The 15,085-nt window shown below is 38.0% G+C and overlaps 1 protein-coding gene across 1 annotated transcript in view; it reads right to left on the bottom strand.

The window, feature by feature from the left end:
- Positions 1–15,085, bottom strand: part of igsf21a (immunoglobin superfamily, member 21a) — a 240,460-nt gene that overhangs the window by 30,053 nt on the left and 195,322 nt on the right. The window contains exon 5 of the mRNA XM_038280808.1: positions 6,750–6,865. Coding sequence (XP_038136736.1) covers positions 6,750–6,865 — 116 coding nt within the window. The remainder of the gene's footprint in view (positions 1–6,749; positions 6,866–15,085) is intronic.

Here is a 15,085-nt window from a genome sequence, read left to right as displayed (position 1 = left end):
GGTTTGGGTTATTATACTAGTCATTGATCTCTGGACAAATTGAAGCTTATGAAGAGATTTCTGAGAAACAGGAAGAAGAGTGTTACAGCAGTGAATGTGGGAAGTGATGAAACAACAGACAAGAACAGAGTCCTTCATCACTGATCCCGTTAATGCCTTTTAGATGCAGGATTTTTTGGCACAACCAGGGGCTGGAGGGGTTCTCTTTTGGGGACCAGCAGAATTTGTTCCTTCTTTTTGCAGATAACATGGCTATGCTGGTTCCCTCTGCTAAAACCTATCGCAAAGCGACCAGGATAAAGATAAGCTCCATCAACTCTGAGGCCATAGTGCTCAATTGGAAAAGGGTGGCTTGTCTTTTTCAGTTTGGAGAAGAGTTACTGCTTCCAGTGGAAGCGCCCTACTGTTTTGGTTCTAGGCCTTTATACAAGCAGAAGGAGAATAGAGTGGGAGATCAATTGACGGATCAATGCAGCTGACACCATAATATGAATGCAGAGCCAAATGAGGAAGCTCTTGATTTAACAGTCAGTCCACGTTCCTTCCCTAAAGCATGGTCATGAAATCTGGGTCATGACCAAATGAAGGAGATCCAGGATACCAACTCCTAAAGGGAGCTTCCTCCTTAGGGAGGCCAGGCATTCCCTTAGAAATAGGACGAGCAGCTCTACCATATAGGAGAGACCTCCCTTAGGATATGCCCTTGAGAAACTGGAGGCAATCTGTCCCCATGCTAGACCTGTAATGCTTCAAACCTGCTGCCAGATAAGCAGAAGATGGGTACAGATGTCTGTCTGTCTGTTCATCTGTCTATCATATACAATGTATGTGCTTTTGTGTGTGTGTTTGTGTGTGTGTGTACGTGTGTAAGGAAGCTGACAGAGAAAAGCATAACTGTTTTTTTTTATCTTCTATTGGTTTGTGTCATGTGTTTACTTTGGGTTATTATGAAATACATCTTCAATCTTATATCTAGAAAATAATAAATGCATACTTTTCTAAAAACACACTAGTTTGTAGAGTGTAAAGTCTATCAGTTTTATTTCATTGCTACCCCTTGTTTCTCCTTATGCATATCAAAAGCTGATGTAGCGCACCCTCTGTCATCCGGGATTAAAAAATAGTGTAAAGCTGGAGGGTATTTTTTTAAGACCTTGTAGGATTTAAAGTTCAATACCTAATTAACAATAGTGTCACATTTAACATTTCAACCAGCGTAATGATCCTTGCGTATAATGAAATCATGCAAAGATCACTCAATTACTATTTCATTAGATACATTTAAGGATTCACTTTTGAACCAGAGTCCATTGCAGCTAGGGGCTTTGCTGAGTGAATAGCTGGGATGTTTCAGTGATATTGCATGTTTAAGTATTTCTACATTGATTTCTTGTTTAAGAACCAGAGGTGATTTGTCTCTTTATTACATGTTCCACATACTTCACAAGCCTCAAGTCCACTGACAGTTGTCAAACAAAATCCTAAAATCACACTTTAAAGGTTTAGTGCATCACTTTTGGTTTATGATCTTTGATAGTTAAAACAATCAAAATGATAGTGATACAGATTCAGTTAAAGCTGTATTGCTACCTAAAACTTTTTTTAAAGCTAATTTGGTGTGATACATTCGGATTCCAACCAGGCTCTTTTTATGTTTCTGAACCAATTCATTCGCTTGCTGTGCCAAAACTAAGGCAATTAATATAAGCATTATCTAATGACGCAGTGACAGTTAATGCATGCTGGCCAGCTGTAAGCTGTCAGATGTTTTGTCTCCATTATCTTATATAAAAAAAATAGATACAGAGGTTCTAAGCTTAAAGGGCTTTAGACTCTGCATGGAATCACAACGGGGTAAACTTAACTCATCCCAGTATCAGACAGGAAGTACCGGAAATCATTTTCACCTTGTATTCACCTCTTACTGGGCTCATAATTGCAGCAGATAGGTGTGCTCAGAGTCTGCAGTCCATTACCATACACCCGTGGACAATGATTAATGGTCTGTTGAGAATGAACAGTGAGTGGATGCTCTCATGCGGAGTCCAGAACCTTGTATAGGTGCTGGTCATAAAATTAGAATATCATGAAAAAGTAGATTGATTTCAGTAATTCCATTTAAAAAGTGAAACTTGTATATTATATTCATACATTACATACAAACTCATATATTTCAGATGTTTATTTTGTTTAATTTTGATGATTACAAATGACAACAAATGAAAATCTCAAATTCATCATATCAGAAAATTAGAATATTGTGAAAAGGTTCAAAATTGATGGCCCCTGGTGCCACACTCTAATCAGCTAATTAACTCAAACCACCTGCAAAAGCCTTTAAATGGTCTTTCAGTCTAGTTCTATAGGCTACACAATCATGGGGAAGACTGCTGACTTGACAGTTGTCCAAAAGACGACCATCGACACCTTGCACAAGGAGGGCAAGACACAAAAGGTCATCGCTAAAGAGGCTGGCTGTTCACAGAGCTCAGTGTCCAAGCACATTAATAGAGAGGCGAAGGGAAGGAAAAGATGTGGTCGAAAAAAGTGTACAAGCAAGAGAGATAACCGCACCCTGGAGAGGATTGTGAAACAAAACCCATTCAAAAATGTGGGGGAGATTCACAAAGAGTGGACTGCAGCTGGAGTGAGTGCTTCAAGAACCACCACACACAAACGTATGAAAGACATGGGTTTCTGCTGTCGCATTCCTTGTGTCAAGCCACTCTTGAACCACAGACAGCGTCAGAAGCGTCTTGCCTGGGCTAAAGAGAAACAGGACTGGACTGCTGGTGAGTGGTCCAAAGTCATGTTCTCTGATGAAAGTAAATTTTGCATTTCCTTTGGAAATCATGGTCCCAGAGTCTGGAGGAAAAGAAGAGAGGCACTTCATCCACGTTGCTTGAAGTCCAGTGTAAAGTTTCCACAGTCAGTGATGGTTTGGGGTGCCATGTCATCTGCTGGTGTTGGTCCATTGTGTTTTCTGAGGTCCAGGGTCAACGCAGCCACATACCAGGAAGTTTTAGAGCACTTCATGCTTCCTGCAGCTGACCAACTTTTTGGAGATGCAGATTTCATTTTCCAACAGGACTTGGCACCTGCACACAGTGCCAAAGCTACCAGTACCTGGTTGAAGGACCATGGTATCCCTGTTCTTAATTGGCCAGCAAACTCTCCTGACCTTAACCCCATAGAAAATCTATGGGGTATTGTGAAGAAGAAGATGCAATACACCAGACCCAACAATTCAGAAGAGCTAAAAGCCACTATTAGAGCAACCTGGGCTATCATAACACCTGAGCAGTGCCACAGACTGATCGACTCCATGCCACGCCGCATTGCTGCAGTAATACAGGCCAAAGGAGGCCCAACTAAATACTGAGTGCTGTACATGCTCATACTTTTCATGTTCATACTTTTCAGTTGGCCAACATTTCTATAAATCCTTTGTTTTTATTGGTCTTCAGTAATATTCTAATTTTCTGATATGATGAATTTGAGATTTTCATTTGTTGTCATTTGTAATCATCAAAATTAAACAAAATAAACATCTGAAATATATGAGTTTGTATGTAATGTATGAATATAATATACAAGTTTCACTTTTTAAATGGAATTACTGAAATCAATCTACTTTTTCATGATATTCTAATTTTATGACCAGCACCTGTATATGCCACTAAATATCTGAGCACATTCCCAAGATCATGTCCTGGCTCAAAGTTTGTCCCCAACTTTTAACTTTTTAAATGCATTTAGAAATGCTTGACTTTGAATTTTGAATGCTAATAAGACTTACATTACATGTATTGTCAGTCTGTAGTCTAAACTGTAAGTTAACTGTCAAACTTTATGTATTGAAGGGCTAATGATTAGTATAACATGCAATCTCTTTGCAGCTGTTTGAGTTAAGTAAATTTTTCCTTTATTAATTCATTTCAATTCAGTTCATTTATATAGTGCCAATTCACAACACGTCATCTCAAGGCACTTTATGATGACAATTTAACCAGATCATACATTCAAATTTGTTAAAAGTTTTAAATCTAAGGAAAACCAGTTGATTCAAAGATTTTTTTAAAGTCAAAAACCACACAAAATATAAAATGTCATCACCTTTTTGTGGAAGTGATAGACTTTGTTAAAGATCATTGTGAGTTGCTAAGAACATCCATAAAATAAAATAAATGGCAAAATATATAAATATATATATATATATATATATATATATATATGTATATGTGTGTATATATATATATATAGATATATATATATATGCTCACATTTTAACGAAAGCCCCAAGTCTAATCCTTCCAAAACTGATTCCAATGCTGAGTCAAATGAGAACTGTTCAATAGTAGTTGCCATCTTCCTTGTTATGCTTTCTCCAGCGTTGCACAGCTTTGTTGTCACGCCCTCAAAACCCCGCCCGCTTTGCATCCAGACATTCAAAACACATGTCTGCGTTGTGATTAGCCCGCCAGTTCTAGGGCCTGGGGCATTGATCGAGGCTAGACCACTCGCAAGTAAAAATGATGAATTGGCGGGTAGTTTAATACTAACCACTGCACCACTAAGCTATATATATATATATATATATATATATATATATATATATATATATATATATATGAGTGTTTGTGTGCGTGCGGGGGCGTGTGTATGTATATAGCATCATCGTGCTCATTGATAACTGGCTATAATTCCTGTTCAAGGAGCAATGTCTAAAGCTGCACAAGACTCAGTAAGGCATGACCTGTGCATTTTGCTCGTTTAAGCTCATTATTCTCAAATTTATGACACGTTAGGCTTTTCTAGACTCTTCAGGGCCAAATAAATCTCTGTGGTGGGCCTAATTTTGCCAGTGGGCCTTGAGTTTGATATATTTGGTCTATGGTCTTATGTCAGATCTATGCGGTTACAATCTAGATTCACACACTACTTACAGTACCCTGTTTTGCACACAGGTATATGAGGCATGGCTTTAAGTTCCAAGGAGAGAAGGAGTGGGAGCTAAATCAGTTTGATATGAATGTCATGATCTGGCCTGTTTGCTCTCCCCTAATTAGTAATTTCTATCACCTGCCCTCTTCCTTCCCTGCCTCAATCATAATTTATTCCCCTCACCTGTTTCCTCTGGTTTATATTCAGTTCAGCCTGAGCATTCGGGGCCAGATCATTGCTTGTCTTTTGTTAGTCTGTCTGTTAATTTTGCTTTGATGGTTCATGTCCTGGATCCTAGCTGCCAGTGGAAAGAGGGCTTTAGTGTTTGTCTCGTCTCCTGATCGTCCACTGTTCCTCCCCTGTGGAGTCCTCTGGGTTTTTGGCTCATTATGGGGGGAGGTTCAGTTTTTATCTAAGTAAGCCTGGCTCCAGGGTGGAGACCAGTTTAAAGTACTGCTTCAAGTTCCGGTTCCTACGTCCTGTCTCGGCTACCCTCTTCCACTGTGCCTGCCTGTCTGCACCTGATCCTGTCTGCTCCTGTGCGTGACCAACTGGTAATGCTTCTGGTCCCAGTAAGACTCTGAACCCTCCTGGAAGCCTGTGGATGCATGGAAGTCTGGATCCTGCCACCTGTCTCTGTTCCTGTCTGATCTGGATCCTGCCTGTTCCTGCCTGTTCCTGCCTGATCCTGTCTGTTCCTGTCTGTTCTGGATCCCTCACCAGGATCAGCTTCCACCATCACCTCTGGGACTGCAGCACTGGGGACACTCATGGTCTGGACTGTTAAACCAGGTAAGTGACCAACACAGTTAATCTTCTGTCAGATGATCGTGGTCACTTACCTGTGTTTCTCCCCCCAGAGTGTCTGAGATTGGACGGTGCCCCGCCCCCCCGCCTGCAGTGTCCGCGAGCCACAGCTCCGCTTTCGTTTGTTTTTATTTTAATAAATCTTTTGAACTTTCCTACTGACTGTCTCTCCTGAATACTGGGTCCATCTGTCCGCGTTTCATGACAATGAAATCTCCTCTCCCATCACTTAGTTACAAACCACAGATTTAAGAATGTTGAAAAACAAAGACAATGTGTCTGGCATGTACTTCAATGCAAGTGTGTATAATGGGGTAATCTAAAAGTATATGTAATGTAGTCACCACCTTTCATGTAATAAAGCTGTAGTGAACTAGACCATAACCAATGCTAATAGCACCGTTACGAGAAAAAAAAACAAAAAAAAACTTTGAACATGTTGGGCGGTTGAGAGATCAAAAGCTTGTCATGGTCAAAGCTTTCATACAGGATTATTTCATCAAGGCCTTTAGTTTCTGTGTTATCATATGGCATTGTCTCATTGTTCTCTTTGTGTCTTCTCTTAGTTTGTCCTGCTTTCTGCTCTGCCCTCATGCTTGGGCTCTGCTACTGATCGCCAGTCACCTGATGCACATTTGTCACCACCTGTTCAGGATGTATTCAGGCCTGACTCCTTTGCTCTCTGCATTACCATTGTGTGTTTATAATGTCTTTTGTTCTTGCTTGATCCTCTGTAGGCTTACAAGGCCCTGCTCCTCATTTTAGTTTAATGTTTGTGATGAATAAAAGACTTTAGACTACGAGCCCACGTCCAAACCTTTGAATTCTCCCTTTGGGTTCTTTTTTTCACACATCATAAAAGAAACCTGCTTTTTATATTTGGATTAAATATGCAACTTGAACTTCTTTCTATGAAAAAAAATACATCTAATTGAAGAGTAAATGATCACTTAAAACCTTTTTTTTCCCAAGTAAAAAGTGAAACATATTTAACTTACGGATGGGGCTGGTTTCCCTCCTTTTGCAGTGCAGACAAGGGTGAAATTCTGGGCTTGGTATCGACTGAAGGGGGCTGGAGTGTTCTCTGCCAGCACGGATATGTTGTTTGGAGGTGCTGTGGAGGAGAGAGCAACCTTTGTAAAATTGTAAAACAACCACTTAATATGGTATGTCTCAGTCATAAAAAGAAATACCAGGAAAAAAAAAAACATTTCAATGACATTGCACTAGGGACTAAGGGACGAAAAAGAACCATGAAGGTCATACATCTCCCAATCCACCACTGTTATCAGCTTGTAAACAGCTGGAGTAGGAGAGCAGACGAAAATATTTATTGCAACCGGTGACACAGCAGTAGCAGTTAATGATCAGGTAGAAAATAATAATTTAGACCACTAACATTTAAAGGAGTATGAGATAAAGCTTCAGTGAGTTCAGTTATCAGCAGGTTTACATCCTCGTCTGCAATATCATTTAACTTGAAATTTGGCTGTGAGATTTTCTTTCATGCCAAAGGCCCAAGCTATGATACGTCGGACATCTGATCAACCTACTGTACCTTCAGGAAGTTATGAGGTGAGAGAAGGGTGTCTTTTGACGTAACTATTTATGAATCCAGGTGTCACACTTAAAAGCAGAGGTGCTGACAAAAGAAGGTCATACTGGGAGTGGTGCCTTTTTAATGTGTCAGTTTTATGAGTAAATCTATCAAACACTTTTAAACAGACAAGCCACAGCAATTAATTGATTTAAAGAAGGAGGGGGTTGGCAAGGCGATTTAGCTGCTGGCCTGGTTGCCTCATGTGTTTCCACATCTCTTAATTGCTTATTGATAGAATTCATATGGTTATAAATTAACCTTAGAGCACTCCATTAGCTTATTGACAAGCCTGTTTCATCCTGGCATATGATAAGCTGTCAGAGGTCTTTGTCGGAATAGTCATACTAAAGGATTCAACACTGAAGGATCATATATTGTAGTTAATCTGAAGTTAGGCCAATACATACAATGCATTATTAAATGATAAATAATTTTAAAGAATATCGATCTGTCTGTTCTATTAAGTCATGTTTTTTATTGTTTGATATTTCAGCAAACGTAAATGCAAACCTGACCTGAGTTTAACACCTATAGATATAAAGCATAAGGGTTTTGTGAAGATATATTGTTTTTTTTAGACTAAAACAATACCTTTTTTGGGCTTTAATTAAAATAGATTCTATTTGAGTTCTATTAAAATCTGCTGTCTAATCTTAAATGATAAATTTTGATATTGATGAATAACTACACTCTGGTCAAGCTAGTTAGGGAAAGCGGCACATTGATTAGGATGCTGTGTAGTTTTCTGCCCATGGGAGGGAGGACCTAATGGGAAACTAAGCCTGAGACAGCAGTAAGCCCTGGTATAACATTTGACATGATTAATTCTGAGGCCTACTGTGTGCAGAATACTATTTGCAAACACAACAGGATGGTACAGGATTAAGATGGTTGTCTGCCACGATGAACTCTAAGCTTTTCATACTTCATTAGACGGCAGATCTACCATCTCCGCTTGTTAGAGGTTCAGCTTCGTTTACGATGATAGGGTTCTTGGATTTACTGAGATTGTCACACTGTAATGCTAATTTGAAAACGACACATAAATATTTCAATTTTTCAATTAAGAGGCATACAGTTTGATACAATAACTTAAGCTGACTCAGTTTAGAGACTGGAGGAAAAAAAATTCAAAGTGAAAAAAAGATAAATGTTTTTGTAGGTATGGGCGGCTGACAAAAAGAGGAACAGTCGTTAAACCACAATAAATTTCTATTTATATTGGTCAGCTCATCTTTCAGCTTTATTTAGTCTCGCAACTACTCTGTTTTTCTTTATTTGTCTTATCTTTTTAATAATTATTACTGTCTAGTCTCTCTACTTTGAAAGGGAATAATTTGACTTAGTTCTTTGTCATGCAATGTTGTGCAGTGTCTCTGTATTGCACTCTTTATTTAATTATATATATATATATATATATATATATATATATATATATATATATATATATATATATATATATATATATATATATATATATATATATATATATTTTATGAGTGAACAATTAATTATATTATATGACCTCTTTTAAAGTCTAATCTGGATAAATCAATAATAAATAATCACATGTATCGATTATCTAGTTGAAGATGTTTGACAAAACAGCCTTTTTTATTTAAATCTTTTAAAAAATATATGCACCTGAGAGAAAATATCAGTGGAATACATTTAGTATACAAACAAAACAGCTGTCACTGTTCTAATTAACCAGCCATGGTCCTGCATAGTGACATGAAGTGGGTCAGCTGGTCAGTTGGTCTGCTGTTTCAGTCTAAACCACCTGGAGACCAGCCAGGTGGAGTGAGTTAAAGTTATATTCAACTTCCAGATAACATCCCCGACACAATCCTCCGTAACACCATGTCTAAATATAGATCACATCCAGTCAGGACCTCAGGGTGCCCTTGCACATAGGCACCGTTGAGAAGAAGGCCCAGCTATGTTCCTGTTGCGAGTCATGAAGTAAAAGCTTTCAAAGGAGATTCTGCTCATCCTTTAAATTGCTTTTATTTTCTTTACTGTGTTTGTTCATCACTGGGTGGTTTGGCTCATCCCCCAAAAAGGAGAGGTCCAAACTGCAAGGAATCCGCTCTGAAGAAAGGCTCATGAAGACTGGCCCTCACTTTTCCCAGGATTTTTTACAGGTCAAAGGTCAGCGACATTTCTGCATACCCTACTAATCTTGGACGCAAATTGTAGATGTTTCTCAGGTCAGAGCTGCAGAACTCGTTTTGCAAAGAACAGCTGCCACAGAGACAGCTTCTTCCCCCAGGCTTTCACTCTCTGATGAACAGAATGAGCACATTACAGCCTGAGTAGTCAGCTACCTCACTGTGAAACGAAATAAGCTTATTTGTAGATGCCACTCTTTTAACTCTTTTAAGGATGGAAAGGATTACCACTTACTGAAACTTTCCCATAAAATATCAAAGAACACTATCACTTTATCTCTTATTATGCCTTTACTTTTTGGTTTCAAATGTCAGTTTTAATGCTTTTCATATAACAGCCAAATGTTGTTGTTTTTTTTCATTTCTGTTGTATGAATATTTTAATTTTTTTGATGTAACAATTTTTTCCAAACTATTTGGTAGATTTTTAGCATAAAAATTACATAGTTTTTAAATTTAAATCCCTAGTTATCATACCTCTCAGCCTACCTGAGTGAGCATCACAATGTTTAGGTGTTTTATTGGGGGGAGCTGCTGGGGCATAGATTTTGCTGGTTTTTTTAAGGCTTACTTTAAGAGCCCAAAAAAATAAATAAATAAATAAAACATCTGCATCCACTTTATCAGAACGAAATCAAGCCTATTCCCACTGCAGGTGTGTCTCAGACAGGCCTGCACCGTTGCCATGGATCCTTTTAGAGATACTTAATGGACAGGATCTGAAGGCGTAGTAATGGGATAAGAGTTTCTGATTTGTAAACCTCAGAGTTTCTTTAAAAAAAAAACTCAGGGTTTCATAGTTGAATTTTGTCGATGATGTAGTTCTGTGGGATTCATAAAGCCATGACTTTCATTGTGCACTGGTCTGTAGCAGTTTACAAAGACCTCAGTCAAAAAGCCAAGCCCTCCATTTACCAGCCCCTATGTATTCCCATGATATAAGGATTGTCAAGGAAATAAAGGGATCATTAGTATTTGACTAAGAAGAGTTTCATCTGCAAGGGAGTTGGCCTTAGCAACACCAGGATGAGGAGCTCCATCATCTGGGGAAGTAGAGGCACTGTTGTTAAAACTCCCATGTTTTAAGTCAGTGTAACACCACTTTTGTTCATATTTCATCATTTCTTAGAATAAGTATCCTGTCTGATTATCCTGCAGTCAGACAAGGTGTTAAACCCTTTTAAAATAAGTGATTCAACACACCATAGTGTTGAAAGCATCCTTTATTTCAGGCCCAGTAGCACCACTCCTATTAATTTCATTTTTTTCTTGATCAGTGTCTTGTTTACCAACACTTGCTTTGTTTTAAATCTCTAAAACCCATTATGTTGGCAGCCTGCACAGAGAGAGTGAGGAGGAAAAGATAAAAACTGCTAATGGATAAGTGATGAAACCTGGAGTTTGCTCATTGCCTCGAATAAACTGTTGTTCTTTTATTGTATATCTTTTTAAGAGATATACAATCCAAACTAAATACATAAAAAGAACATTCCTTTGTGACAAGCAACCAAACTTTGCATTTATATCTTTATGTATGTTTATGTTTGTTACCTCTCAGAAAACTTGCGTTTATAGTGGCATAAAAACCTAAAGGGTTAATCCTTGCAAAATTCTTACAAACAACCACTGTGGTTTCATTGGATGATCTAGATTCAAGGCTTGAACATCATGCCACTTAGTATTCTTAGTTTCTAAATGCTTATACACTGAAGTCATATGTATTAAACTGTAATAGGCTTTGAGATCAAGCATGTTTTGTCAGATTAAAGATATCATTTAAAAATATTTTATCAGGTTTTTCAGCTATCATTTATCATATTTTACTTAAAACCCAAAATGTCTGTGTTCTTTGTTGTTTTTTTGTTTGTCCTTTACTATGATTGTAATCTTAAATGTAGTGTTTTCATTAACTGTAAGTGGAAAATCATCATAACAAGTAGAATTGAAAACATCAGTCTTAGTATAATTGCTCAACAGTTGTTTGCATGTATGTTAATTGTAATAGTTTTTGTAATGTCTAATAACTTCTGTTGCAACACATTTGTAGATGCAACTTTTTATTGTAGTAGCTTTAACATTCTGTTGAGGCAGACATTGTAAGTAGAGGTAATGTACATGTGTGCAATGTCCTTAGACTGGATTTGCACAACAGTTGCTTGTTTGGTAAGGATTTAGTGATATAAAGAGTCTTCACAAATCTTACACAGCTAATTCTACTGAAAAATACTAGCATACAATACAGTATGACCACATTATGCTTTATCCCTACATCTACTGGAGATGTTCATGCATTAGACACAGCACTTTTGAAATAGTTGAACATGTAGGTGTGAAGTTTGGTAAAGCATATTCCTTTCAGATTTTCTAAAGTTCAGTGAATCATACAAGAAATGTGTTCTTCACATTTCTTATTTTGACAAGTCACAGAGTTCTAGAGGCTATGGCTTTGGGTAAGGTGCAGAGAGACAGCAGGCTGGAAAAACAATCAAAGTTTACCCCTCTCAAGGGAGGGGGGGGGGGGGGGGGTCAAGCTGCAATGCATTGTAAAAGTTCCCTATACCTGTATCTACTACTTAAAAAAACTTTTATTTCTCACATGAGCAGAATGAGAAGGCAGGAGCACAAAAAAATGCTTTTAAATCAAATTAGTTTTGTGCTTCAAACATTTATGTTCACACCCCACCCAGTTAATTTGCAAGGGTCATTACAGTGCTGTCAGCTCGTATCTGAAACTCCTGCCAAGCAGACCCGCTAGTAGTGTCGATAGCTGTAAAGAGAAAGGAGACTCTAAGATGTCAGGAAAAGAAAAGGGATGACATAAAGAGAGAAAAGCTTGCGTCAAACACAAAAAGCTTTCCAGTCTTAAAACCCATTAATCATGCCACTGTTGGTAAATGTATTACCACATATTTGTGTGCTTGTGTCAATGGATTTTAGAGTTTAGAATAAGATTCTGTAATGTTGTCAGTGTATTTATGCACTGTGGGAGAGCAGTCAGTTTACGATACTGGGTTGCACCAAACACACAAAAAAAAAAAAAACAAATATAAAAAAAATCGTAGTTTTACTAAGTTGTAGCAAAAGGGTCCTGTGTTGAATACACTAGAGTAGGGGCACAATTTTGCGTTTTCAGTTATGTTTCATTATGATTGGAAATATGACATGTCACTGTCGCGTGTGGCTTTTGTGGTTCTCCCAAGCTGACATTCTCTAAGGGTAAAAACTAGCTTGGATGTACAGCTTTGTGGTTATAATGAGGACAAGGGGGACTGGAAAGAACATTTTGCAAGCAGTGTTTGAAGGCTTGGTTGAGACAGGACAAAAAGAAAGCTTTCCTTTGTTTCTCCAAAATAGAAAAGTGATGCAGATGGGATTCGCTCTATACAGGGTTCAACATCAACTATGGCACCCTCATTTCTAAAGTCCATTTTTTTTACCTGCTTAAGGGCAAGGGCTTAAGTTGGCTATCTGTTACAATTTGGCCTCTATAACACTCTCCCACTTTACACAAGCGCCATGTAGCTGCTTGGTAATCCTCTAGACATTGACATGGAGTCACCTTTAAGATCCCACAGCATCAGACAGATGTTTGATCAGAATTTCTCTGAAGTTTAGTGACACAGATATATCCCCACCACATAAAAAGAGAGGTAAACGCAAATACTATTGCTAAAAACATTAAACACTACATATATATATATATATATATATATACATATATATATATATATATATATATATATATACACTACCGTTCCAAAGTTTGGGGTCACATTGAAATATCCTTATTTTTGAAGGAAAAGCACTGTACTTTTCAACTTAGCTTAAAGATAACTTTAAGCTATTCTTAACTTTAAAGAAATACACTCTATACATTGCTAATTTGGTAAATGACTATTCTAGCTGCAAATGTATGGTTTTTGGTGCAATATCTACATAGGTGTTTAGAGGCCCATTTCCAGCAACTATCACTCCACTTCTAATGGTACAATGTGTTTGCTCATTGGCTCAGAAGGCTAATTGATGATTAGAAAACCCTTGTGCAATCATGTTCACACATCTGAAAACAGTTTAGCTCGTTACAGAAGCTACAAAACTGACCTTCCTTTGAGCAGATTGAGTTTCTGGAGCATCACATTTGTGGGGTCAATTAAATGCTCATAATGGCCAGAAAAAGAGGACTTTCATCTGAAACTCGACAGTCTATTCTTGTTCTTAGAAATGAAGTCTATTCCATGTGAGAAATTGCTGAGAAATTGAAGATTTCCTACAACGGTGTGTACTACTTCCTTCAGAGGACAGCACAAACAGGCTCTAATCAGAGTAGAAAAAGAAGTGGGAGGCCGCGTTGCACAACTGAGCAAGAAGATAAGTAAATTAGAGTCTCTAGTTTGAGAAACAGACGCCTCACAGTTCCCCAACTGGCATCTTCATTAAATAGTACCCGCAAAACACCAGTGTCAACATCTACAGTGAAGACTCGGCTGCGGGATTCTGGGCTTCAGGGCGGAGTGGCAAAGAAAAAGCCATATCTTAGACTGGCCAATAAAATAAAAAGATTAAGATGGGCAAAGAACACAAACATTGGACAGAGGAAGACTGGAAAAAAGTGTTGTGGACGGATGAATCCAAGTTTGAGGTGTTTGGATCACAACAACGTCTTGTGAGACGCAGAACAAATGAAAAGATGCTGGAAGAATGCCTGACACCATCTGTTAAGCATGGTGGAGGTAATGTGATGGTCTGGGGTTGCTTTGGTGCTGGTAAGGTGGGAGATTTGTACAGAGTAAAAGGGATTCTGAATAAGGAAGGCTATCACTCCATTTTGCAATGCCATGCCATACCCAGTCGACAGCGCTTGATTGGAGCCAATTTCATCCTACAACAGGACAATGACCCTAAACACACCTCCAAATTGTGCAAGAACTATTTAGAGCAGAATCAGGCAGCTGGTATTCTATTGGTAATGGAGTGGCCAGCGCAGTCACCAGATCTGAACCCCATTGAGCTGTTGTGGGAGCAGCTTGACCGTATGGTACGCAAGAAGTGCCCATCCAATCAATCCAACTTGTGGGAGCTGCATCTGGAAGCGTGGGGTGCAATTTCTCCAGATTACCTCAACAAATTAACAGCTAGAAGGCCAAAGGTCTGCAATGCTGTAATTGCTGCAAATGGAGGATTCATTAACGAAAGCAAAGTTTGATGTAAAAAAAATCTTATTTCAAATACAAATCATTATTTCTAACCTTGTCAGTGTCTTCACTTTATTTTCTATTCATTTCACAACGTATGGTGGTGAATAAGTGTGACTTTTCAGGAAAACACAAAATTTTGAAGGGTCATTCTTTTGAACGGTAGTGTATTATATATATATATATATATATATATATATATATATATATATATATATATATATATATATATATATATATATATATATATATATATATATATATATATAGTTGGGTACTACTTTTTTTTATCTCTAATACGATTTTTTTCCATGTTACACTGACTATGTATTGAGAGGCTCCGACTAGGCAGGGTGAACAGTTCTGTG

The sequence above is a fragment of the Cyprinodon tularosa genome, unplaced genomic scaffold (assembly GCF_016077235.1).
Source record: "Cyprinodon tularosa strain WSP-4 unplaced genomic scaffold, ASM1607723v1 ctg165, whole genome shotgun sequence".
Classification (NCBI taxonomy): domain Eukaryota; kingdom Metazoa; phylum Chordata; class Actinopteri; order Cyprinodontiformes; family Cyprinodontidae; genus Cyprinodon; species Cyprinodon tularosa.
The sequence above is the reverse complement of the archived record's forward strand: the minus strand, read 5'-3'. Positions and strand labels throughout refer to the sequence as shown.